The following is a 26226-nucleotide window of genomic DNA, read 5'->3' as shown; positions in this document are numbered from 1 at the left end:
ATAGAAATCAATCTTTTCGCGCTTAAAGTCCGGGGTTTGAAGCAAGTTTCTTTGATTTTGCGAAGCTTTCTACAAATCAATTTACAACTAATTACCGCTAATTTATTAATTTCAAGCTTTAAAGCTGACGGAAATCATGCCGAGGCAATTTGACTAAGTTTAAAAAAAAAATCAAAAAATGTAAGGCCTACCAATTCACACTTAACTAGATAGAATGCTCTTCTAACTCTGGATATGCGCAGCAGTGGGACAGCAGTATGATGATAAACTCAACGTTTATTACGTGATAGTCATGTCCACAACACACTAAGGGCCGTAGGGCGTGCTCGTTAGGTCTGACAAAGCTAGTAGTGTCTGTCTATTCGCATGCTACTGTACTCTGTATACCCATTACATTTTCAAAGTGACTAATATTAGTATTTGTACAGTCTCTACATGGTTTTCAAAATGACTAATATTAGTCATCGTTCAATTAACTGAAAACGAAGGCTATTCAGTGATAGCTTAGTCATGAGTCATAAACAATGGTAGACTAGTCATAAACAGTTAGGCTATTCAATAACGGTGATGGCTTAGTCATAATCACTGCTAGTAAAATTCATCTGATGCTCAAGGTCCAGAGTTCAAATCCTGAACACATTTATTTTTGTACAAATTAATTACTATCATGTGCTTAAGCGAAAAATCGAAATATTTTGAGGTAATACTAATATAATAATAACTAGCAGAACCCGCGGCTTCGCCCGCGTAAAAAAATATGATATGACATACAAATAACTGTAATCGTAAATTTGTTTGTACCTTTAACAATTTTAACGATAAAGTGGCATTAATATTTAATTAATAAAAGCTTTTCGTCACTGTGTACCTAAATTGGTTAAGGTTTCTTCAGAAACATACACTAAAACTCTAATTAGTGGACTGTAATGAAACTTTATTTAAAATATAAGTTTCATGTAGGATACAATATTTATTATTTACACTATTCCATAGGAACCGTCCATCTATGGGGCCTTACATACAGTGGTTCTTTCCAGGATCTCTGACTGGGCGATTAGAGCTCTCATTCTTACCACCCGCAACTCCAGAAGTCCCCCTTTAGTCTCGTACGACAGGCAGGGGATACTGTAGCCCTGTTCTAGCTCAAAATTTTAATCCAAGATCTATGTATCTATCACATCACCATCACTAATCCACGCATAACCACAACCATACCCCACGGCAGGACAAAATGTTGGCACATAGTGTGTCCAAAGTAGTTGCGACGTATCTAATCAGTATACCAAAATGTAGGCCAATTTGTATAAACTTACGCATTATCATATATAAAATTTGCAGCCGTCCGTGGTCGTGAATTTGTCTAAATAGACGTTATCTGAAATTTTACGTTTCTAAGTTCGAACTTAAAAGATTCCCGTATACATACATATAACACTAACTATACCTCCTTAGTAGAATTTCAAAAACATCCTATGTACATATGCATCAATAAATACTTTATCAGCAAATTTCTGAAAGCTAATATTCAACACCAGCGGTCGGCAACCCGACACCCACAGGTGATGTGTGGCCCGCGACTTTCCCTTGTGGCCCGGGGATCTGTGCGTTACTAATAATTGGCCAAGTGCAAGTCAAACCCGCACCTGGAGGGTTCAGTACAACCAAAATTTTCATTTTTTTAAATTTCTAGTATTTAATATTACAGCAACCATTAAAGTACACACATTGCGAAAATTTGAACTGTCTACCTCTAACGGTTCAAAAGTTGGTTGGAAAAATAACGAATAGCAGTTTGTTATATGGGGTCCCCTTTTTGTTTTCAACTTTTTTTTTATTTTTAGTATTTGTTGTTATAGCAGCCACCGTTATGCAACCTCTGTAAAAATTTCACATGTCTATCTATTACGGTTCCAGAGATAGAGCCCTGTGACACACGGACAGACGGACAGACAGCGAAGTCTTAGTAACAGGGTTCCGTTTTTATCCTTTAGGTACGGAACCCTAAAAAACCGCTGTTCTGCACTTCAGCACGCGCAATACATTGCCATGTTAAAAATATATGTTACTACGGCCCGTGGAATTTCGCCCTACACTAAACTTCTCTGCACTCTGTTCTTTTTCCAGTCACGCCAAAGGAAGTAACTTCAATAACGGTTTTTAAAGAAACTTTCTTTACTTATAGCACCCTAATGGGGTTGATTGTTGAGTTGCTAAAAATGCTGAAACAGATGTGTAAACAGAAAGGCATGATGCATACACCCTTTTATAGCCGTCTTAAGGGTTGATCTAAAAAAAACAGTGACTCAGATACTTCATTAAGTCCAATGATAGTTTTTCATAATGGTTGCTTCCAAATTCACGGATTATAAAATATATAAAGTTCGAACCCCTATTTAACGACCTCAAGGGTTGATTTGGTGTGTGAAAATGGAAAAATAGTGATATATTATTTACAACCAGAAAGCAATTTACCAATTTTCATAGACTTTGCTTCAAAATCTGCGGACTTCTAAACGAAGTTTCCACCCCTATTTTACCTTCTTAAGGGTAGATTTTCCATAAACGGTGTTAAATAAGCTCTATTATTTCGAACCAGAACGCTACATACTGTTTTTACAATCCATGTTTCCAAATGAACCGATTTTAAAATAAAGTTCTATTCCCTATTAATCGAACTTAAGGGTTGATTTTCCAAAAACGGTAAAATAGGTGTTCTATTATTTACAATCAGAAAGCTGAATACTAATTTTCATAGACTTTGTTTCAAAATCTGCGGACTTCCCAACAAACTTTCAACCCCTATTTTACCCTCTTAAGGATAGATTTTCCATAAATGGTGTTAAAAAAGTTCTATTATTTCCAACAGGAAAGCCAAATGCAAATTTTTATAGACCTTGCTTCCGAATTAACGGAGTTTGAAATAAAATTCCAACCCCCATTTAACGACCTTAAGGGATGATTTTCCAAAAACAATGAAATAGGTGATTAATTATTTTCTATCAAAAACCCAAATACCGATTTTTATACAGTTTACGTCAAATCTGGGGGACTCTCATACAAACCTACAACCCGTATTTAACCCAAATAAGGGTTGATTTTCCAAAAACGATAGAATTAAAGTTCCACTATATCTTACCAGTGAGGCAATGGCTAACTTTCATAGTGCTGGCTTTCAAATCCGAATTTTTTAAAATAAGCTGTCAACCCTTATTTTACCAACTTAAGGGTTGATTTTCCAAAAATGGTGAAATAGGTGTTTAATTATTTTCTATCGAAAACCCAAATACCGATTTTCGTACAGTTTACATCAAAACTGGGGGACTTTCATACAAACTAACAACCCTTATTTAACCCATATAAGGGTTGATTTTCCCAAAAACGCTAGAATTAAAGTTCCACTATATATAATCAGTAAGGCAATGACTAACTTTCGTAGTGCTGGCTTTCAAATTGGCAAATTCTAAAATAAACTGTCAACCCTTATTTTACCAACTTAAGGGTTGATTTTCCAAAAACTATGAAATAGGTGTTTAATTATTTTCTACCAAAAAGCTAAATACAGATTTTCATAGAGATTAGATCAAAACTGGGGGATTTTCATACAAACTTACAACCCTTATTTAACCCACATAAGGGTTGATTTTCCATAAACCGTAGAATTAAAGTTCCACTATATCTAACCAGTAAGGCAATGGCTAACATTCATAGTTCTGGCTTTCAAATTGGCAAATTTTATAATAAGCTGTCAACCCTTATTTTACCAACTTAAGGGTTGATTTTCCAAAAATGGTGAAATAGGTATTTAATTATTTTTAATCGAAACCCCAAATACCGATTTTCATAGAGTTTACATCAAAACTGGGGGAATTCCATACAAACTTACAACCCTTATTTAACCCACATAGGGGTTGATTTTCCAAAAACGGTAGAACTAAAGTTCTATTATATCTAACCAGTAAAGCAATGGCTAACTTTCATAGTGCTGGCTTTCAAAATGGCAAAATTTAAAATAAGCTGTCAACCCCTATTTAACCACCTTTAGGGTTGATTTTGAAAAAACCCTTAGATTAGATTTTTATTACTTTAAATCAGAAAGCTAAATACCAATTTTCATTCAGTTTGCTTTAAAACTGACGGACTTTCATATTAACTTTCAACCCCCATTTAACCCCCTTAATGGTGGAATATCAAAAAATCCGTTCTTAGTGCGCATCTACATTATAAAATGAAGCTATATTCCAAATTTCATGATTGTAGCTTCAGTAGTTTAGTCAAAACCTTGATTAATACGTTTCGAACGTGAGTATCTTTTCGCTTTTATATATATAGATACTTATAGTTTCTACAGTTTAGCCCACTTACAGTTTGTATAAAAACATGAAAATTGTGTGAAGCAGAGGGTCTATGGCCTAACTCTTCAATCTTCGAAGACATCTGTGCCCAGCAGTGGGCAGCAATTGATGTTAATATTAAACCCTATACTAGTCATGTCCACAGCACCCATCGGGCCGCAGGGCGTGCTCGTTAAGTCTAACAAAGCTACGCGAAGTAGCGTTCACTGTCTATTCGCACGCTACTGTACTCTGTATATCCCTTACATTTTCAAAATGACTAATATTAGTATTTGTACAGCCCCTACAGGGTTTTCAAAATGACTAATATTACTATCATGTGCTGTAACTAAGAAGGAAAACATTTTGTTGAGTTAGTAGAAGAAAAATGAAAAAAATATATAAAGTCTCCCAATCTACACTTGATTAGAGAGTCTCTGGCTTAAACTCAATTTGCGAAGAGGCAGTGGGCGATTGATTCTCTTCTTGCGGTGCCTCTTCAACTAGTGAAGGCTGTCAATTTCCTAATTCCCTCACGGTTCTTTGAGAGGCGAAATGGTTCAGCTGCGCTTGCTATTCCGGTCCACTTTCGATTGTTTCGCAGCCAAGATTTTTTTCTTCTCAATTGATGATAATATTCAACCCTTCACTAGTCATGTCCACAACACACTAAGGGCCGCAGGGCGTGCTCGTTAAGTCTAACAAAGCTACTCGTAGTAGCGTTCAGTATCTATTCGCACGCTACTACTCCCGTAATTGAAAATGTTCAAAGGGACTTATATTTTCTTCAAAACAAATCCTAATCCTCTACTACCGCGTTTCCCAACCTGTGGTCCGCGGACCCCTTAGGGTCCGCGAGTGTATGTATGGGGGTCCGCGGTGTCATCTCTGGACCATACATAAATCGCTCATTAAATGCAAAAGGGCCGCAAAACAAAAAATCAGCAAACCAGTTTTATTAGAAAAATGTGATCTAAGCACACGATATTTAAAAAAAATAAAAAAGATGCATCCAATGATCTATAACACAATTATTAATCTATAAATAAAAGAAAAAATACATAAATTGGGTTTTCAAATTTAGTTTTGGCTCTCCTGTAAAAAAAATATATTTGGGATTGCGTTTTTTTTGCTGTTTATTTTATTAAGGGGGTCCGTGAAAACTGTTCTAGATTTCCTAAGGGTCCGTGGACTGAAAAAGGCTGGGAAACGCTGCTCTACTACTATCTAAGTTCCACTGGCATCAGGTTCTACCTTCCTACAGCTGCATACACAAGAACAACCCATCCTTCTTAAACCTTTTAGAACCTATCACACGCAACCTAATATATTCTTCTCGAAATTCCAGGGATCTAAGCAGGAATGAACTGACGGCAATCAGCAGGAGGACATTCAGAGGCCTGACGGCGCTGAAGAGCCTCCACCTGGATGGGAACCAGCTGAAGTGTATCGCTGAGAAGGCGCTGGAACACCTCAAAAGCTTGGAAGTGCTGTAAGTACCACTCTTCGGGGTTCTTCACCAGCTCCATACTAACCATAGTTATTTGGTTAATATGGAGGTTTTTTATAATATTGCTGTAGCAGACGAGCATGCAGTCCACTTGATGGTAAGCTACTGCCGTGTAAATCTGTAATCAACCCCAGATAAGACTAGATTCTTATCTGAGGTCGGTCACAACGCCGCTACTTCTGAGGACTGAGCTGGAATGCCTCGAATAAGTATATCTCCCTTACCACACTTCAAACCAGAACACAGCAGCGCTTAACACTGTATTCATTAAGCAGAGATATTAAATCAGCACTTTGAAGGAGGTAGAACCCTCTGTGGTTTGGCTCCGGTGGCACCACCGTCACACCTGTTTTTGTTACAATAATGTTAAGCTGTGTTCCGCCTTCAGACGTGCAGAAAGACGTACTTTTTCGATACGTTCCAGCTTAGTCTACAGTAGTAGATCTTGTCTCTCCAGTAGGACTCTAATCTGGATTGATTACAGATGTCCATACGGTACTGCCGTACTTACCATTAAATGACTGCATGCTACTTCTGCATTATAAAGAACTTTACAACAAATAGGTTAAATTCTGGGCCGACCTCAGGTAGGATTAATCTTATCTGGTTTGATTACAGATGTCCACGGCAGTAGCTTACCATCAGAGGACTGCATGCTACTCCTACAACTTTTACGAACCTTTTTTTTTTTTTTTTTTTTTAACGCGGAGAAATCCTCATGGATTCCCTTCCGCCCGGGGGAACGAAAGGGATATGTCGGACTCTTACCGACTAAAACTCCGCGGCGTTCCTCTGGACGCTCGACGCCGGGTCGCGAGAAGCGTTAGCATTACATTCGCGACCCGGCAACGTCGGCCGGCGCTGATGTTAACGCCAGCCACTTCCCGAGAGGGAGGGGCCTCTCTCAATTATATTCCTCATGAGATGAGCGTGCGGAACGCACACACGACATCTCGAGCCCTAAAGACCGGAATTGGATTCCCCCGAATCCGCCTCCGTGGACTCAGGGAACGGGGAAAGAGCGGCTTTCGAAAGCCGCTCTACGGCGTCCCGTGCGCCTGCGACGGACTGGCTGGGCAGACAGAGCTTCCCTGACCCTTTCCGCCGCCTCCTTGGCGAGCATTACTGCTTCGACTTTTACGAACCTAACCTAACCTAACCTAACCTAACCTAACCGGTTTTATTTCTAGGACGTTAAACAACAACAACCTGACATATCTATCGGTGGAAGCGGCGTCAGTAGCGCGACTGCACACGTTGCGACTGACCGACAATCCGATCGTGTGCGACTGTCGCGTCGCGCATCTGTCGGCGGCTGTGCGCGCGGCCGGTATCCTTGGTGTTGGGGCGAGGTATGTTATGTCGGTGGCCACCCATATTATAATAAAGTTAATTGATGTAGTCAATCCGTTACTATACCACTGCTGGGCACGGGTCAGAATGAGGTCGTAGTCCACTGCAGCTAAATGTGAATTGGTAGACTTCACATACCTTCGAAAAGTTTATTTAAATACTTCTATGCAGATTTCCTCAATTTGAGAACATTTTTAAAGATCCCTCCTCAGGTGAGCAGGTCTCACAATATTTTTCTTTACCGTTAACAAAACAATTACAGAGCTTTGATAAGTAAAATAGAAAGATACTTCACTGCCTTGAAATTGAATAAACCTCAAAGGAAGACTTTATTGTTATTTTTTTGAATTGTTGGCAAATAAAAAAACCATTACATACAAAAATCCTTTTTTTAAAATCAAAATCTTTTCATTTTCAGATGCCAAGCTCCCGCTGCGTTCAGAGGAGCCCTGCTGACAGAATTGGAGGCCCATGAGCTGATATGCAATGGTAATTGACTTTACACTATAGGAGTAGCAGACGAGCATGCTCCACCTGATGGTAAGCTACTGCCGTATGGACATCTGTAGTCAACCCCAGATAGGATTAGATTCCTACCTCAGGTTGGCCACAGTGCACCGGTGCTCGCGAGGACTAAGTTGGCCAGATGAGATTGGAGTCCTATCTAAGGTCGGCAACAGATGTGCCGCTACCCCTGAGGACTAAGCTAAAATGCCTCGGAAAAGTCTCCCTTACCACACTTTAAACCAGAACACAGCAGCGCTTAACACTGCTGTTATAACAGAAATAGGTGTGACGGTGATGCCATCGGATAGAAACCTACCTACCACCTTCGTCGACTGCATGCCTCTATATCTTAGTACTACATTTTACCCATGCCTTCGCTCACTATCAGATGTTTCTATCTTTTCCTCGGGAACGGTACTTTTTTCGGCATAAAAGCTACCCTATGTCCTTTTCTGCACCTGACAACGTGTGTACATTTCATTTATTTTATTTTTATAACATAAGAGTAGCAGACGAGCATGCAGTCCACCTGATGGTAAGTGGCTACTGCCGCCCATGGACATCGGTAATCAACCCCAGATAGGATTAGATATTCCTACCTGAGGTCGCCCACAGATGCGCCGCTACCCCTGAGGACTAAGCTGGAATGCCTCGGAAAAGTCTGTCTCCCTTACCACACCCTTCAAACCGGAACACAGCAGCGCCTAACACTGCTGTTATTAGGTGGAAATATGTGTGGCGGTGGTGCCGCCGGAGTCGAACCACAAAGGGTTCTACCACCTTCAATCATTCATGACAATCGATTATGTAGTTAAGATGTGACTGTGTGTTTGTTTGTTAAACACACACACATACGCATTTATATTAATAGTATTATGAAGTAGGAGTGGCGATCTGAGATCGATTAATCGAAGAATCGATCTTTTCGGAAAAAAAATCGGCCATTTCAATCGATCTCTCGTCCTTAAAAATCGAAAGACGATCTTTTCGAAGTTGGTTGAATATATTATAGACATTTTTTGATGACGGATACGTATTTCAGTGCTTGTATAGTCCTGATGACCTTTTCGCTATCTTCGATCCCTTTTTAGCTGAAGAGATTAAAGATCGATTTTTGGAGAATCGTTTTTTTGTCTCGATTTTTTTGTAAATCGATTTATTGCACTTCGATTCGAATAGAATTCGTGGTAGAACCCTTCGTGGTTCGACTCCGGCGGCACCACCGCCACACCTATTTCTGTTATAACAGCAGTGTTAGGCGCTGCTGTGTTCCGGTTTGAAGGGTGTGGTAAGGGAGACAGACTTTTCCGAGGCGTTCCAGCTTAGTCCTCAGGGGTAGCGGCGCATCTGAGGCTGACCTCAGGTGGGAATATCTAATCCTATCTAGGCTTGATTACAGATGTACATGGGCGGCAGTAGCCACTTACCGTCAGGTGGACTTTAAGCTCGTCTGCTACTCCTATATTATAACAAAAAAAAAGATAAAATTCAAGAATCGATCTTATTTGGAAAGAGTCGTCATCCCTATTACGAAGCCTATATTAAGGTTTTTCTTCCAGGTCCCTCTACAGCGATATCGACGGAGTGCTCCGCGGAGCCGCGCTGTCCTCCGCCCTGCAGGTGCACTCCGGACGGTACAGTCGACTGCCGGGAGAAGCTGCTCTCAGAACTACCGGCTACCATACCCCATCGGGCAACTGAGATGTGAGTAACTGCTGGGCACTGTACCCTTACCAGGAGTTTTTACGTTTCGACAAATATGACTGTTTTGGTATTTGTTTACGTATTGCCCATACAAATTCCAATCAGCGCCCCTAGCGGATTGTGTCAGAACTAGGAAATCGTATGGGCCAATACGTAAACAAATACCAGAACAGTCATATTTGTCGAAACGAAAAACTCCTGGTAAGGGTACTGGTCTCTCAGAATGAGGATTAGGCCATAGTCTACCGCTGGCCAAGTGCGTTGGTAGACTTCACACACCTTGGAGATTTTTTGAATAATCCCTCAGGCATGCAGGTTTCCTCATGCTGATCTCCTTCACCTTTATAGCAAGTGATAATATGAATATTTTTTTATTATTTTGTAGGAGTAGCAGACGAGCATGCAGTCCACTTGATGGTAAGTGGCTACTGTCGCCCATGGACATCTGTAATCAACCCCAGATAGGATTAGATATTCCTACCTAAGGTCGGCCACAGATGCGCCGCTACCCCTGAGGACTAAGCTGGAACGCCTCGGAAAAGTCTGTCTCCCTTACCACACCCTTCAAACCGGAACACAGCAGCGCCTAACACTAGTGTTATTAGGTAGAAATAGGTGTGGCGGTGGTGCCACCGGAGTCGAACCACAAAGGATTCTACCATCTTCAACTCTAAATAGGATTAGATTTCTATCTAACGCGCCGCTAGCCCTGCCAACTTAGCTGGTACGCCTCGGATAAGTATGTCTCTTACCACACTTCAAACCAGAACACAGCAGCGCTACACTGTTGTTATAACAGAAACAGGTATGACGATGGTACCGGAGTCGAACCACAAGGGGTTCTACCACCTTTATTACAGCAATTGTAATATTTGCTGTAATTTACCCGAATAAAGTATTGTTTTTTTTTCTTTCTTATTTTCTTTGTTTCTTTCTTTCCAGCCGTCTAGAACAGAACGAGATAACCGAGGTCGGTCCCGGCGCGTTTTCCGCGGTGAAACGCGTCGCTAGGATCGATCTCTCCAACAATAAGATTATGAAGATAGCTGCCGATGCCTTCAACGGTCTAACACACCTGACTTCATTGTGAGTTACTCTTTGTATACAACGCCATCTGTTGTCCCTTTCATTTTTATCGCTTTTTGAATGCCCAGCGACTTGTATACATGTCCCGAAACAAAAAATGTCCTAATCGGCCCATGGACATGCATACATGTCCGAATTTAGCGCCTTGGTATTTGGCTTATTTTAAATTATCTACGTATTATTTGTGGCTAAAATATGGCTTTTAATATGTAGTATGTGAACCTATTTTACCGATACAACGTATTCCTTCACGTCACTAGTACAAAAAAATAAAATTATGACATTTCTATTCAGTGACTTCTCGGTGTCAAGTGAAAAGTTTGGTAAGGCGCGCTCGGGCATCTTCGGCCGAGTTCGGCTGGACGAGTAGAAGCATTAGTTGTAAACAGCGCCATCTTTTGTCCCTTTTAAGACAATAGCTTTAAGGACATGTTGAAGCGCCATCTTGTTGTTTTTTTGTAATCGTTTTTCTTGTAATAGTGTCACTTCCTGTGCATGTAGATATTGGTACACACACTTGATTAGGGTTCCGTACCCAAGAGTAAAAACGGAACCCTATTACTAAGCCTCCGCTGTCTGTCACAGGGCTCTATCTCTTAATACATTGACACTTGTATTTTTTACAGAGTATGTAACCTATGGCCGCTATAACAATAAATACTAAAAATAAAAAAGCTTAAAAAATGGGGATCCCCAAACAACAACCCACTTTTGACATGTTTCGCTTTATCTATTTAACTGTAATAGGTGACAGTTCAAATGTTCTCAATGCATTTATTTCTATGGCTACTATGATAACAAATATTAAAAATAAAAACAAAATTTTGGTGGTACGGAACCCTCCGTTCGCGTTTGACTTGCAATTGGCCAATTTTATTTCTTAATTGTCAAAAAAGTATATTTTCTTACATATATAAAGTACATTTTCTTTTATTTCAGAGTGTTATATGGCAACAAAATTAAGGATCTACCTTCAGGCATCTTCTACGGACTGTCTTCATTACAATTATTGTAAGTAAAAAGTTTTACAATAAAAATATTTTTACAATAATAATTATTGGGTATAAGATAATTTGTTTAATGAAAAATATACAAAAAGTTGTTTTCAAACCTTTTTTATTCAAAACTTCTAGTGCCCGCGGCTTCGCCCGCGTTTAAAAATTAAACATGACATACATATAACTGAAAATTTGTAACTTCATTGAAATGACAGTGGCGCCATCTGTCGAAAATTGGTCGTACCAACTCAGAAACCTTCGTGGGCTCATGCACAACAACTTTGCTAAAGATCTTCACATGATCGAATGCATAGTTTACGATTCTATAAAGGACATACAGACAAAAAGTATACGAAAAAGTTGGTTTTTAAAAACTAATCTATTTATACAAGTTAAGTAACTTATGTAGTGGTAACTTCGATAGTGGTAAGTATAAATTTAAAGTTTTCCAAAATTGTTTCAGACTTCTAAACTCCAACGAAATTTCTTGTATCAGGAAGGATACCTTCAGGGATCTTCAGAGTCTGAAATTACTGTAAGTATCTTTGTATATTACAAACTTTTATTTACCTTACTAGCTGACCCGGTAAACGTTGTGTTGCCATATAAAAAAAAATGTTAAGGGTGAACAACCCTTATCACTTAGGGGTATGAAAAATCGATAGTAGCCGATTCTCAGGCCTACTGAATATGCATATCAAATTTGGTGAAAATCGGTAAAGCCGTTTCGGAGGAGTAGGGTAACTAACATTGTGACACGAAAATTTTATATATAAGATGTTTTATATTTTCAGATCTCTATATGACAACAATATAGGATCCTTGCCTAATGGTACCTTCGACTCTCTCACTGGAATACAAACATTGTAAGTAATTTTATACCTTTTTTTTTACGAGGGGGAAACCTTCAAAAGGTACCTGGTGTCGTGGGAGCGACGTAGGGTTACGTGGGATTCTTAAAGCCCCTTTTAGTCGCCTCTTACGACAAGCAGGAGATACTGTAGCCCTATACTGAGGTCATTTTATACCTTTTTTTTTTTTTTTTTTTGTTAACGAGGGGGAAACCGTCAAAAGGTACCCGGTGTCGTGGGAGTGACGTAGGGTTACGTGGGATTCTTACCGCACTAAAACCCGCCCGGTGGCCGTCCTCAGCGCTGCGTAGAGGGCTCCGGGATCTCCAAAGGAACGCAACCGGAGCCCTCTTAGCGCGTGCCCCGTCGGGCTCTGCCCAGGTCATTTTATACCTAGACTTTATTTAGCTAATAACTTTTCGTAATTTTGCTTGAGAGATGAAGGTAAATACCTATTTCTATAATAACAGCAGTGTTAAGCGCTGCTGTGTTCCGGTTTGAAGTGTGGTAAGAGAAATGCTTATACGAGGCGTTCCAGCTTAGTCCTCAGGGGTATCGGCGCATCTGTGGCCGACCTCAAATAGGAATTTAATCTTCTGGGGTTGATTACAGATACATGGTAAATAAGTAATATAAACAGCATGGTAGAGTAGTATACGGAAGTAGCCAATTACCATCAGGTACTGCAGGCTCGTCTGCTGTCCATGAGAACTAAGCTGGAACGCCTCGGACAAGTATGTCTGTTACCACACTTCAAATCCGAACACAGCAGCGCTACACTGCTGTTATAACAGAAACAGGTGTGGCGGTGCCGCCGAAGTCGGACCACAAACGGTTCTACCACCTGATTATATATATACAAAAAGAAAAGAAAAAGCCCAACTAATTCCTATTCCCAGGCATCTAGGGCGTAATCCCTTCGCCTGTGACTGTGCTCTTCGCTGGTTAGCGGTCTACCTCCGCAAGAACCCCATAGAGACCTCGGGAGCGAAGTGCGAGTCCCCGAAGCGAATGAACAGGAAGAGGATTGACGCGCTACGGGAAGAGAACTTTAAGTGCAAACGTGAGTAGGAATATCTTTAGCTTTTGATATACTCGATTGTGGAGGGTAATGTTTTAACCGATTATGGAGGGTAATGTTTAATAGGTTATTTCTACCTAATAATAGCAGTGTTAGGCGCTGCTGTGTTCCGGTTTGAAGGGTGTGGTAAGGGAGACAGACTTATCCGAGGCGTTCCAGCTTAGTCCTCAGGGGTAGCGGCGCATCTGTGGCCGACCTCAGGTAGGAATATCTAATCCTATCTGAGGTTGATTATAGATGTCCATGGGCGGCAGTAGCCACTTACCATCAGGTGAACTGCATGCTCGTCTTCTACTCCTATATTATAAAAAAAAAAAGGTTGTGGAGGGTAATGTTTGTAAAAGATTGTGGATGGTATAACGGATGATGTATGATGGTTTTAACGGATTGTGGAGGATACTGTTTAACGGATTGTGGAGGGTAATGTTTGTAAAAGATTGTGGATGGTATAACGGATGATGTATGATGGTTTTAACGGATTGTGGAGGATACTGTTTAACGGATTGTGGAGGGTAATGTTTGTAAAAGATTGTGGATGGTATAACGGATGATGTATGATGGTTTTAACGGATTGTGGAGGATACTGTTTAACGGATTGTGGAGGGTAATGTTTGTAAAAGATTGTTGATGTTATTGTTTTAACGGATTGTGGGGGGTAATGTTTAATCGATTGTGGGGGTAATGATTCACCCGAAACTGAAGGGTGACGTTTCCCAACGTATCTATGTATGTTACATTTTTGACAGGGTGTCCCAAATGACACGTACAAACATTCGCTCGAAAAATATTACCCTCCACAATACGATAATATGTACATTACTCATATTACTATTACCACCTATCAACTTAACTTTTACTTAACTATTTTTTTTATAGTATAGGAGTAGCAGACGAGCATGCAGTCCACCTGATGGTAAGTGGCTACTGCCGCACATGGACATATGCAATCAACACCAGATAGGATTTGATATTCCTACCTGAGGTCGGCCACAGATGCGCCGCTACCCCTGAGGACTAAGCTTCCTTCCTAAGGACCCTTCAAACCAGAACACAGCATCGCCTAACACTGCTGAACTTACTTTAACTTAAATACTTTTACAATTCTTTTTTCTAACCGCCTCAGCGGGTGATAAAATCAACAATTTCTCTGTGCTACAAGTTACAATATTTTTCTTCCCCAGCGGGCGAGGAGGCCCCTCTCCCGTGTGGCGGGGCCCCCGCGTGTCCGTCACGTTGTGCGTGTGAGCGCGGCGCCTGGGGGCGAGGTCTGCGAGTGGCGTGCGCTCGCGCGGGACTGCGGGATGTGCCAAGAGACCTGCCGCTTAGCACGCATGCGCTGTGAGTATATGTTGTATATCCAGCGGGCCCCCTCCTCACGAGGGGCCCCCAGTGGGTGAGGGCCTCAATCCCGAGAGGGAGCTCCGCGTGCGCATGTGTTGTATCCCCCCATTGAGTGAGGGGCCCCGCGTGGCCGTTGTGCTAATGACGTGGGCTGCGGGTGGCGTGCGCTCGTGGTAGCTTGCAGAATGTGCCAAGGGCCCTGCCGCTCAGCACGCATGCGCTGTGAGTGTATGTTGTATATCCAGCGGGCCCCCTCCTCACGAGGGGCACCCAGTGGGTGAGGGCCTCAATCCCGAGAGGGAGCGCCGCGTGCGTGTGTGTTGTAGCCCCCCAGTGGGTGAGGGCCCCGGGTACGTCGCACTGGGGCTCCGTGTGGTGTGCGTTCGCGTGGTGTGGATCTGCGTGATGTGCCACGGGACCTGCCGCTTAGCACGCATGCGCTGTGAGTATATGTTATACCCTAGTGGAGCCTCTCTCTCGTGTGGAGGGCCCTTGCATGCGTAATATCCAGAGGGTGCCTTCTTTCGTGTGGAGGGGCCCCTAGTGATTGAGGCCCCTCTCCCGTGAGGCGGGCCCCGCATGTCAATCGCTGGGGCTGCGGGGCTCCCGCATGTGTATATGTTGGGAGTAAATGCTATATGTATTCATGGTTAATAAGGTACGTAAGAGCTGCGACCCCATAAATTATAATTAAGGTTTAGTCTACGCCCCAATTGTGATCTAAAAAATAAATTTGCAACCCAAATGTAAATGATATAACCCTATACAGAGTGTATTTTTCAAATAGACCTTCAAAGCCAATTCGCAAACTATAAGGATTAGCGAAAAATGCTGAAAGGAGTTACGAGGTCGATTTTGTTAAAACTAAAATTGCATCACTAGATTTTTTTAATTTCTATTTCCCTATCCGGGAATCGAACGAGTTCACAAAGATAGAAAAGAGAGAAAATTTACAAAAATATCAAGTTACCTATATTTAACCTATGTTTGTAGAAAAAAATGTGATGTTTTTAATTCTGTTTTTTTTTCAGAATAATGCCAGATAACAGTTTGGGTCAAATTAAGTCTGATGGCTTATTTGGAAGACTACCAGATTTAACTAAGTTGGATTTCCGTAATAATGGTATGTATTATAAAAAATAATCTTTATATTTTATGATAGAACGAGCTTTTGCCCGCGGCTTCGCTCGCGTTACGAAGTAATATTTTCATCCCTTATTTTATCCCCTTGGGGGTAGAATTGATCAAAATCCTTTCTTAGCGGATGCCTACGTCATAACATCTACCTGCCAAATTTCAGCCCGATCCGTCCAGTGGTTTGCCTGTGCGTTGATAGATCACTATGTCAGTTGACACCTTTTCACCTTTGAGTCCTTTTCACCGTTGTCACCTTTGAGTTATATATATTTAGATTAGCAGAGAGCATACACCATCTGATGGTAAGCTACTGCGATATGGACATCTGTAATCAACCTCAGATAAGATTAGTCTCCTACTTGAGGTCACAAGCGTTACTACTGAGGACTAATCTGGAACGCCTGGGGAAATGTGTCCCTTACCACATTTCAAACCAGAACACAGCAGCACTATACCCATGAACCACAAAGGGTTCTACCACCTTTAATCTCTATATCTGCGCATCTGTGGTTGACCTCACGTAGAACTTACCTTAGGGGTCGTTCAAGTATTACGTAAGCGCTTTTAATGAGGCAAGGGGTCTTTGCTTTGCTTATTTTGGATGACATGGGGAGTAGGGAAGTCTAGATGATGATTACGTCATCGGTAGTTGCTTACTTGTTTACACGAATGGCAACCCTCACATTGTCTTTACTTAAAAGCGAAACGCATTTTCGGGGATTCCCGTAAATCATGCATACGTTTAGGCATTTTTAAAATTATAATTATAACATTATAATTATAATATGAAAAAGCAATACATTAATTGAAAAATGTTTACGTAAGCATGGGGGAGGGGGTAAGAGCTTTTCTTACTTTTTGCTAACAAGGGGGATGGGGGGGGGGGTAAATAATTGTAATAAATCTGCTTACGTAATACTTGAACGACCCCTTATCTGGAATTGAATTAAGTACATACAGCAGTAGCTTACAGGTGGAGCATGCTCGTCTGCTACTCCTATATCAAAAAAACTAGTTTAGTTTATGATGAATCGTGTTTCCAGGTATATCAATAATAGAGGACAACGCATTCGACGGAGCTGCGAGCATCCAGGAGTTACTGCTGGACGGCAACCTGCTGCAAACTGTCACTGATAAGATGTTCTTCGGGCTGCACAGCTTGAATGTGCTGTAAGTATTACTGTCCCTATCCCTGTAATACCAGCACCATAATAGACTTAAAGAGAAATCGAATATAAATATAATAATTATAATTTAGCCTTTATATTTCCTTAATAAAATTAAATTTTACAATTGATAATTTAATATGTCATGCAATTTATGAATTAATATAATATAATAAATTAAAATTAATAAAGAAAATTTTTTAACATACATACATATTTAAATTAAAAATTTGACTACATTATTAATAGAAAATTGATTTAAAAAATTATGTTTGTCTTTATTATATTTATATTAATGTTTATATTTCTTCCTATTTATTTGTTTCTTTATTTATTAAGGACCTCTCTGTATAAATATACTCGAATATAAATATACTCAAAGACATTTCTGCGGTCTTCCGTATCATCAAACCAACTCAATGATAATTAACATTTCCCTTAGTATTATCGCTTTTTTTTAAGAACGCTTTCTACACTCACATCACCACACTAGGATTCCCTGTATCGTGGGGACCATAAACACATACAGAGACAAATACGCAAACACCCAGACCCAGAAACAGAAACTTAAATTCGTCATTTAGATTTCTGTCTGGCCGGGGATCGAACCCGGGACCCACTGCGCGTCAGACGGGTATGGTGACCGCTCCGCCACACGGGTCGTCAAATAGGGCTACGGTATCCCCTGCCTGTCGTAGAAGGCGACTAAAAGGGGCTTCCGGGGTTGCAGGTGGCAAGAGTGGGAATTCGAACCGTCCAGCAAGCGACCCCGGGAAATAAAAATAAACGCTTTCTACACGGATTCCCTGTGTCGTGGGTGCCATGGAAACACACATAGACAAATACACAAACACCCAGACCCAGAAATCTAAATTCATCATTTAGATATCTGTCTGGCCGGAGATCGAACCCGGGACCCTTTGCGCGTCAGACCGGTAAGGTGGCCGCTCCGCCACGCGGGTCGTCAAAGTCAGAGTCACCCAGAGTCCTTAACGCAGCAGCGATGACGGCCACCGGGGGGTTTTAGTGCGATAAGAGTCCCACATAACCCCGTGTCGCTCCCACGGTACTGGGTACCTTTTAAAGGTTCCCCCCTCGTTAACAAAAATACTATTACTGTCCCACTGCGCATGGCTCTCAGAGTGTGACATAGACAAGTTGAGCATGGGGGCGTTCATTACGTGAGTCGATTAAGTAATTTGGGGAATGAAATTGTTCCATAAAAAACAAAGTATTTTTTTTACTTCACACTGCTGCAAATAGGCCGGAGTCGAACCACAACGGGTTCAACTTCAAACAGTATTTTTGGTTTGTCTACTTTTACAAGCATTTACAAATGTCTAACTTACTTGTAGACATTTGGGGGCCTCCGGGACCAGGGCTCCTTAGCCCTTCAGTGAGCCCCATGATATAGATAACACATGAAAGAGTTTTCTTGGAAGAACACGAAATGACGTTACTAAAATGGTTGTTTTTTAACTTTTTTAAGTATATTTTTTTTGTTTTCAGATCATTGACAGATAACAAGATTACATGTATAACACCTGGATCGTTCGAGCATCTGAGTTCTCTAACCACTCTGTAAGTTTCAATATCTAATTTATTAGCACGTATTTAAAATATTTGTATATTTCTGACAATAAATTAAATATTGGTATAGTTAATTGTATCAGGCGTTACTTTGCGGAAATCCATGGTATTAAGTTAAGATTAAAAGTATGGTAAGCGGGAGAAGGATTTGACCATCATAATCATAATTCTTTATTGCAAAAATATGGTATTACACAGGATGTTGTACAATTTATGAAGTTCAAACATATTTCACCGGGTAAGGTATGCAATTTTAAGTTCTAGATTAGGTACTATTAATGAATTTAAATACAATCTTGAATAGCAAACAATTATTACGAAACTAATAAATATACAAATAATTAATGTCAGAAAATGGAATTTTACATACATTAGAACAGTTATGTCAATTATAAATATTAATGTCAAAACTACATATCAAATTACGTACTCAATTTATTGTCATTCAGATTATAATGATTATTATGAACGCTTCCTCCATGTAAAAAAATCGGTTAAAGAGTAGAAACAATTCGTTAGCAACCAATTATACATTTTTTTCCTAAACATTACAAATGGTAGATCTTAAAATTCATCAGTGTACTAAACCATGTTCATTATTACTTCACAGGTCGCTGGCATCGAACCCGCTGGAGTGCAGCTGCCACACTGCGTGGCTGGCCGCGTGGCTGCGCGCGCGCCGCCTGTCCGCCGGGGCCTCGTGCGGGGGCCCCCCGGCGCTGCGCGGCGCCCCGCTGCAGCACCTCGAGCAACACGATTTCAAATGCGCACGTGGGTACACGCTGCGTTGTATACACACACACACACACACACACACAGAGACAGACAGAAACACAGGCACAAACACAAAAAAAAAGACGCACATACAGCTACAAACACAGACCAAAAGACACACAGACACACACACACACACACACACACACACACACACAGAGAGAGAGATAAACAGAGGCACAAAGCAAGGAGAGAAAGAAACACGTGCACATACGCCCACATACAAATAAACACAGAAACACTGACACGCATTCACACACACACACGTACACACGTAGCTAGTAACAAACAAACACATAAACTAGATAGAGTGAGAAAAAGAAATACATTTACACAGACACATGTACTTACAAACATACATGGCGGTCACACATACATAGATGCACAAATTTTAGTAAAAATGAGGCACACACAACACACATATGCGCTCATACACACAGACAAATAGAGTGAAAGAGAGAAAGACAGAGAAACAAGTGCACACACACGCACAAATACACACGCGCAAACATACACGTTAGCATACATACAGAAGGAGAAAAAGAGTAAAAGAAGGGCGCGCCCGCTGCAGCACCTCGAGCAGCACGACTTCAAGTGTACACGTGGGTACATGCTGCGTTGTTACGTGACATACTAACATACAGATACAGAATAAAGAAAGATAAAGAGGGATACAATAAGAGAGAAAAAACACGTACACACACGTAGGTAGTTAAAGTACACACATATACACCACAGACACAGAAACACACACAAACAGATAAAAAGAGACACATAGAGAGAGAGATAAAAATTAATATGTGCATACGTGCACGCACACATACGCACAAGAACACTGGTAGGCATACACACGCACACACGTAAGTAGTAAAAGTACACACATTTACACCACAGACACAGAAAACACACACAAACAAAGAAAGGGGGACAAAAAGAAATACATGCACACTGGCGCATGTACTTACAAACACAAGCAAAAAGACGCATACAGATAATAAGAGGCACGAAGACAAAAAGAGAAAGAAACACGTGCACACACAGTCATAACACACAAGAACACTGTCGGGCATACATACCCTCACACACGTAGTAAAAAGCTCATGTACACAGAGAAAGATACAAAAGAAAGAAATATGCACACACGTGCACATACTTACAAACACACTTTCAGTCACACATACATACATGCACAAGTAAAAAAGAAACACACGCACACATGCCTTCGAACACACAGACAGAGGAAAAGGCGAGAAAGACAGCGAAACAAGTGCACAAACGTACATATATATTTACTGGCGGGCACACACACACACACACATACATGAAAGAAAGGAAGGAGAGAAAGAACGAGAAAAATGTTCACATATACACACACACACAGACACAGAGTGAGAGGGAGTAACAGGTGTGTTTACACACGTTCCCATATAATAAAGAAAGCAAGCAGGAAAAAAAGTTCCACTAAAGTACACACATACAAAATGAAGACAGGAGCAGTGGTTCTCAAACCACCCCTATGATTGCAGCGGAGGACAAGGGCTGCCTGCCCGCGGACTACTGCCCCGCCGGCTGCAGCTGCGCCGGTACTGTGGTGCGCTGCGCTCGGGCAAGGCTGACAGCCCTACCACCACGACTACCACCGTACACCACTGAGCTGTGAGTTGCTACTCATATCGTCCAAACCCCCTTCATTCCAAATCCTCGCTATTATGGCCCCCGTCAATTATGTATCCCCCTACTTGTATTTCTTCCCATTTGTGTATCCCCAAATGGACCCTTCTCTAATTGTGAATCCCTCCTAATTAAATATCGTTCCCTAATTATATATCCCCAAAATCGTATATTTTCCCCAAATGGCATGTCGGAGCGAGATTGACAACCCTACCATCGCAGCAGATTTTCTACTTATACCATATAGGGTAAAGGGTCAATATAATAGGATATAGCTATTAAATAGTCATGCTTGTATGCTACATAAAATAAGCGATCGTGTTAACCTCCTCCTCGCCCTTATTAGAGGTTGAAAGAGTTGAAATGTTCAACAAAAAAATGTTTTTTCAATATAATTTCGTCACATTTTCTTTGTAAAACCACTTTCCCCTGTTTCGTCTCCTTCCTAGTGTGTCCCCTATTATGTTTACCCCAATTATATCCCCAAAATTGTCCCCTTCAATTATATATCCCCCAAATTGTATACTTCCTTATTCTGTTATATAAATAATCTGTGATAATCTTATGTTTTATTTTGTCAAAAAATATCTACAACAAAATAAAAAGTTATTAAATAAGATATTTATAATTTTAAAGATCTCAAGATGTGTTAGAATATAAACACATCTCTACATATCCTCCCAGGTACCTAGAATCAAACGAGCTCACCAGCATCCCTCCAGAGCAGATCCGCCATCTCACCCAGCTGACGAGGCTGGACCTCTCCAACAACAAGATCACGGTGTTGTCCAACAACACCTTCGAAGGCCTCACGAAGTTGTCAACACTGATCGTCAGTTACAACAGGCTGAGATGTGTACAGGTGTGTGAACAGCATGTGTGTAGTCCGCCCCAAACTTCTAGTCCGCTCTGAATATAGGAACGAGTCGCGTCGCAACAGTAAATTGTAGATATCAGCGGGACTGCGGCAGTGTGCCCTGACGTTACGGAGTATATGCTAACAAAACCTGCGCGTAACAACTCCAGAGCGTACAGTTAAGTTGTGTAAATGTACATATGTTAGTAGTATACTCCTTTGGTGTATTTATTAAAAATAAATAAAAATTGTAGTTTAAATAATAATAATAACCGTACATGATAAGAAGAACCCTTGAAGGTGGTAGAACTGTTCGACTCCGACACCACCGTCACACCTGTTTCTGTTATAACAGCAGTGTAGCGCTGCTGTGTTCTGGTTTGAAGGAAGTTACTCTTCTTTTGTGTATTTTGTAAAAAATAATTTACAAAAAGAACACTCGATTTAAAATACACAAAAATAGTCCTACCTAAGGTCGGTCGACAAGCGTTTCTACTGATGACTAAGCTGGAACACATCGGATAACCGGATCGGAAATATACCTTCCTTATCACACTTCAACGGAACACAGCAGCGCTACACTAATTTTGAAGGTGGTAGAACCCTTTGTGGTTCGACTCCAGCGGCACCACCGTCACACCTATTTCTACCTAATAACAGCAGTGTTAGGCGCTGCTGTGTTCCGGTTTGAAGTGTGGTAAGGGAGACAGACTTTTCGGAGGCGTTCCAGCTTAGTCCTCAGGGGTAGCGGCGCATCTGTAGCGGACCTCAGGTAGGAATGTCTAATTCTATCTAGGGTTGATTATAGATGTCCATGGGCGGCAGTAGCCACTTACCATCAGGTGGACTGCATGCTCGTCTGCTACTCCTATATCATAAAAAAAAAATTATGACATTTTCGAAGTACCTTCATAAATCCTTATATTATAAAAAAATGTATTTTTCAGCGCGACGCCCTCAAAGGGCTAACACAGCTGCGGGTTCTGTCCCTTCACGGCAACAACATATCGATGCTCGCTGACGGTGTGTTCAGAGACTTAGAATCTATCTCCCATGTGTAAGTATGCTTTTGATGTGAAACATCTATAGCCGCACGTAAAACCGATTTCTGGCGTGGCGACGCATGCCGTGGTATACGATGCCGGTATACGATGGTATATATATACAGTCTATATGCAGTAGTGTGTACGGTGTGGCGACGCGTCGCCATGCGCAATCGAATTCAATAAATAGTCATCGTTATCTGGAAAAAAATCGTAATATTTTATTTTATCATTATGACATATTTTGTTCCTATCACAATATGTTATTTTCTGCATATTACTTTTACAAAATAATGTCGATGTTTCACATCTGCCAGGCGTCCCGTGACGGCTCACATTTTTTTCTATATATATAAAAATGAATGTTCGTCTATATGTCCTTTATAGAGTAAACTATGCATTTGATGTGACGATCTTGAGCAAAGTTGTTGTGAATGAGCCCACGAAGGTTTCTGAGTTCGTACGAACAATTACAATATATCTTTTTTTTACATTTTACATTACTTTGCCACATTATAACAAGTAATTTAATTAAAAAATCAAAAACCCGGCTGCACTAAAAAGGGTGAAGTAGAATTTCCAAAAACGGTGATATAGGCGTTTAATTATTTTTATCTTGAAAGCCAAATGCAAAGTTTCATAGTAGGTATGTGCTTCAAAATCAAAATATGTTCAAACAATATTATCCTATTTTATTTATCCTCGTAGTGCTCATTTACGCTATATAAAGAAGCTATGTGTAAAATTCCAGCACGCTAAAGTTCAGCGGTTTCCCTTTGCGTTGATCTCTAGCACAACAACTTACTCATTTAGTCAGACAGTCATCTCGATGTGTTATTTTTATGTATATATGTATTGTATGTGTAATCTCCTTTTGATTTTCATTATTTTGATACCCTATTCGATAGGTTCGGTTAACTTGTTTTTAATTTGTTACTATTTCGGTGCCAAAAATCCACCATTTTGATTTTTTTTCTAACACCTATCTAAGGACACTCGGGTCATTGAGATGAATATAATGACACCTTAACTGTCGAAATTCATCCAGCTGTTTGTTAGATCCGATCAAATAAAGAAAGACAAACATACAAGACACGCGCGAAAAACATAACCCTTCCTTGACAGTCGGGTAAAAAAGGAAAACTGAAGCACTTACCATCAGGTGGACTGCATGCTCGTCTGCTACTCCTATATAAAAACAAACTAAAAAACATTTTTTACTCCCCCCCCCCCCCCAGTGCTTTAGGCTCGAACCCCCTCTACTGCGACTGCGGTCTCCGTTGGCTGGCCGCCTGGGCCCGCCTGGCCGGGGAGTACGTGGAACCCGGGACCGCGCGGTGCGCCGCCCCAGCGAGCATGCGGGACAAGCTGCTGCTCAGCACCCCCGCTGCTGCCTTCGAGTGTGGGGGTGAGTACTTAATCGTCATCCCCTGCTGGGCACGGGTCCCTCAGAATGGTCCCTCAGGATCAGACCATAGTCCACCGCGCTGGACAAGTATTGGCAAACTTCATATCTTTGGAATCATTTTTTAGCGTTACACATAGTGTAAAAACGGAACCCTATTACTAAGCCTCCGCTGTCTGTCCGTCAGGCAAAGGGCTCTATCTCCTGAACCGTAATAGATAGACACTTGAAATTTTTACAGAGTATGTTTAACGGTGGCTGCTATAACAAACAACAGTAAAAAGTTAAACAGTTAAAAGTAAAAAATCTTCTAAATTAATAGCGGTCGCCATACAAGGAATCACTATTTTTCGGCGATTTTCGTTTTATTTATTGAACCATAATAAACAGACAGTTCAAATTTTCACAATGCATTCATTATTATAACTACAATTATAAAAAAATGCTAAATATACACAAATGATATTTTGGTGGTACGGAACCCTGTATTTAAATTCGATTCGCGCTTGCCCAATTAAATTTTCCGTCTCTTTATTCATATTTATTTGTCCCCCCAGCCCCCCCGCCCTCCGACGTGGTCTCCAAGTGCGACCGGTGCTACACGAACCCCTGCGCTAACGGGGGGTCGTGCGCCCCCACCCCCGCCGGGGGGTTCGCGTGCCGCTGCGCCCGGGGCTTCCATGGGGACACGTGCACCATGCAGATCGATGCATGCTATGGCTCCCCATGCGCTAATGGCATATGCCAGCTACTTGAAGAGGGGAGGTTTCAGTGAGTATATTTTTTGTACCACCACCACCTACCACTGCCACCTACCGCTATCATCAACAGCTACCACCTACACCTACCACTACTACCTACACCTACCACTACCACCTACACCTACCACTACCACCTACACCTACCACTGCCATCTACACCTACCACTACCACCTACACCTACCACTGCCATCTACACCTACCACTACCACCTACACCTACCACTGCCATCTACACCTACCACTACCACCTACCACCTGTCTCTGTCACTACCACCTTTTTACAAACTACCACAACCACCGACCACTACCACTTCCGCCTACCAGCACCACCAATACTAACACCACCACAACCACTACCAAGACCGCGACAACCACCACTATCAGCTACCACCACCACTGCCACTAACGCTACCACCACTAACGCTACCACCAATACCAGTACAACCACAGCACTTACTACCACTTCCACTACCACCACCACTAACACCAGCACTACTACCACTACCACCACTAACTGTACCTGCCCCATAACCACTAACACTACCACGACCTCCACTACTACCAACACTACCACCATCACTACCACCTACCTATATTACGAATCTTCTGCCTACTATTACCACTTACTACTACCACCTCCACCACCTCTTCCCACACCGCTATCACTTCTACCATTACCACTACTACCACCATTACCGCCATGACTACCATCTACCATCGCCACTTCCCACTACCACCTACCACGATCTGAGTCACGTGATCACACTCAAGAAAATCTGCTACCCACTTCCTTACCATCAACTATTACTACCACCTAACTGTGTACCACCTATCTGTTCTACCACCTACTGAACACCCATTCTCCCCAGCTGCTCCTGCCTGCCGGGCTACACGGGGGTCCGCTGCGAGGTGGACATCGACGACTGTGTGGCGCACCGCTGCCAACACAACGCCAGCTGTGTGGACCACCTGGAGGGGTACAGCTGCAGGTGTGCCCCGGGGTTCATGGGTGAGTTGGTCCAGCATAGCAGTAGCAGACGGCCATGCAGTCCATCTGATAT

At 41.5% G+C, this 26226-nt stretch overlaps 1 protein-coding gene across 1 annotated transcript in view; it reads left to right on the top strand.

Moving 5' to 3' along the window:
- sli (slit guidance ligand) overlaps nucleotides 1-26226 on the top strand; it is a 147837-nt gene that overhangs the window by 105976 nt on the left and 15635 nt on the right. Inside the window, exons 6-25 of the mRNA XM_073087123.1 lie at nucleotides 5680-5823; nucleotides 7032-7193; nucleotides 7613-7683; nucleotides 9261-9405; nucleotides 10348-10491; nucleotides 11431-11502; nucleotides 11953-12024; nucleotides 12284-12355; nucleotides 13240-13403; nucleotides 14603-14759; nucleotides 15794-15885; nucleotides 16943-17069; nucleotides 18575-18646; nucleotides 19266-19426; nucleotides 20956-21085; nucleotides 21785-21962; nucleotides 22904-23013; nucleotides 24238-24407; nucleotides 24962-25175; nucleotides 26035-26174. Of these exons, the coding sequence (XP_072943224.1) occupies nucleotides 5680-5823; nucleotides 7032-7193; nucleotides 7613-7683; nucleotides 9261-9405; nucleotides 10348-10491; nucleotides 11431-11502; nucleotides 11953-12024; nucleotides 12284-12355; nucleotides 13240-13403; nucleotides 14603-14759; nucleotides 15794-15885; nucleotides 16943-17069; nucleotides 18575-18646; nucleotides 19266-19426; nucleotides 20956-21085; nucleotides 21785-21962; nucleotides 22904-23013; nucleotides 24238-24407; nucleotides 24962-25175; nucleotides 26035-26174 (2597 nt within the window). The remainder of the gene's footprint in view (nucleotides 1-5679; nucleotides 5824-7031; nucleotides 7194-7612; nucleotides 7684-9260; nucleotides 9406-10347; nucleotides 10492-11430; nucleotides 11503-11952; nucleotides 12025-12283; nucleotides 12356-13239; nucleotides 13404-14602; nucleotides 14760-15793; nucleotides 15886-16942; nucleotides 17070-18574; nucleotides 18647-19265; nucleotides 19427-20955; nucleotides 21086-21784; nucleotides 21963-22903; nucleotides 23014-24237; nucleotides 24408-24961; nucleotides 25176-26034; nucleotides 26175-26226) is intronic.

This window comes from Epargyreus clarus, unplaced genomic scaffold (assembly GCF_041222505.1).
Source record: "Epargyreus clarus isolate Ecla_fem2 unplaced genomic scaffold, WU_Ecla_fem_2.2 ptg000025l, whole genome shotgun sequence".
NCBI lineage: Eukaryota > Metazoa > Arthropoda > Insecta > Lepidoptera > Hesperiidae > Epargyreus > Epargyreus clarus.
The sequence above is the reverse complement of the archived record's forward strand: the minus strand, read 5'-3'. Positions and strand labels throughout refer to the sequence as shown.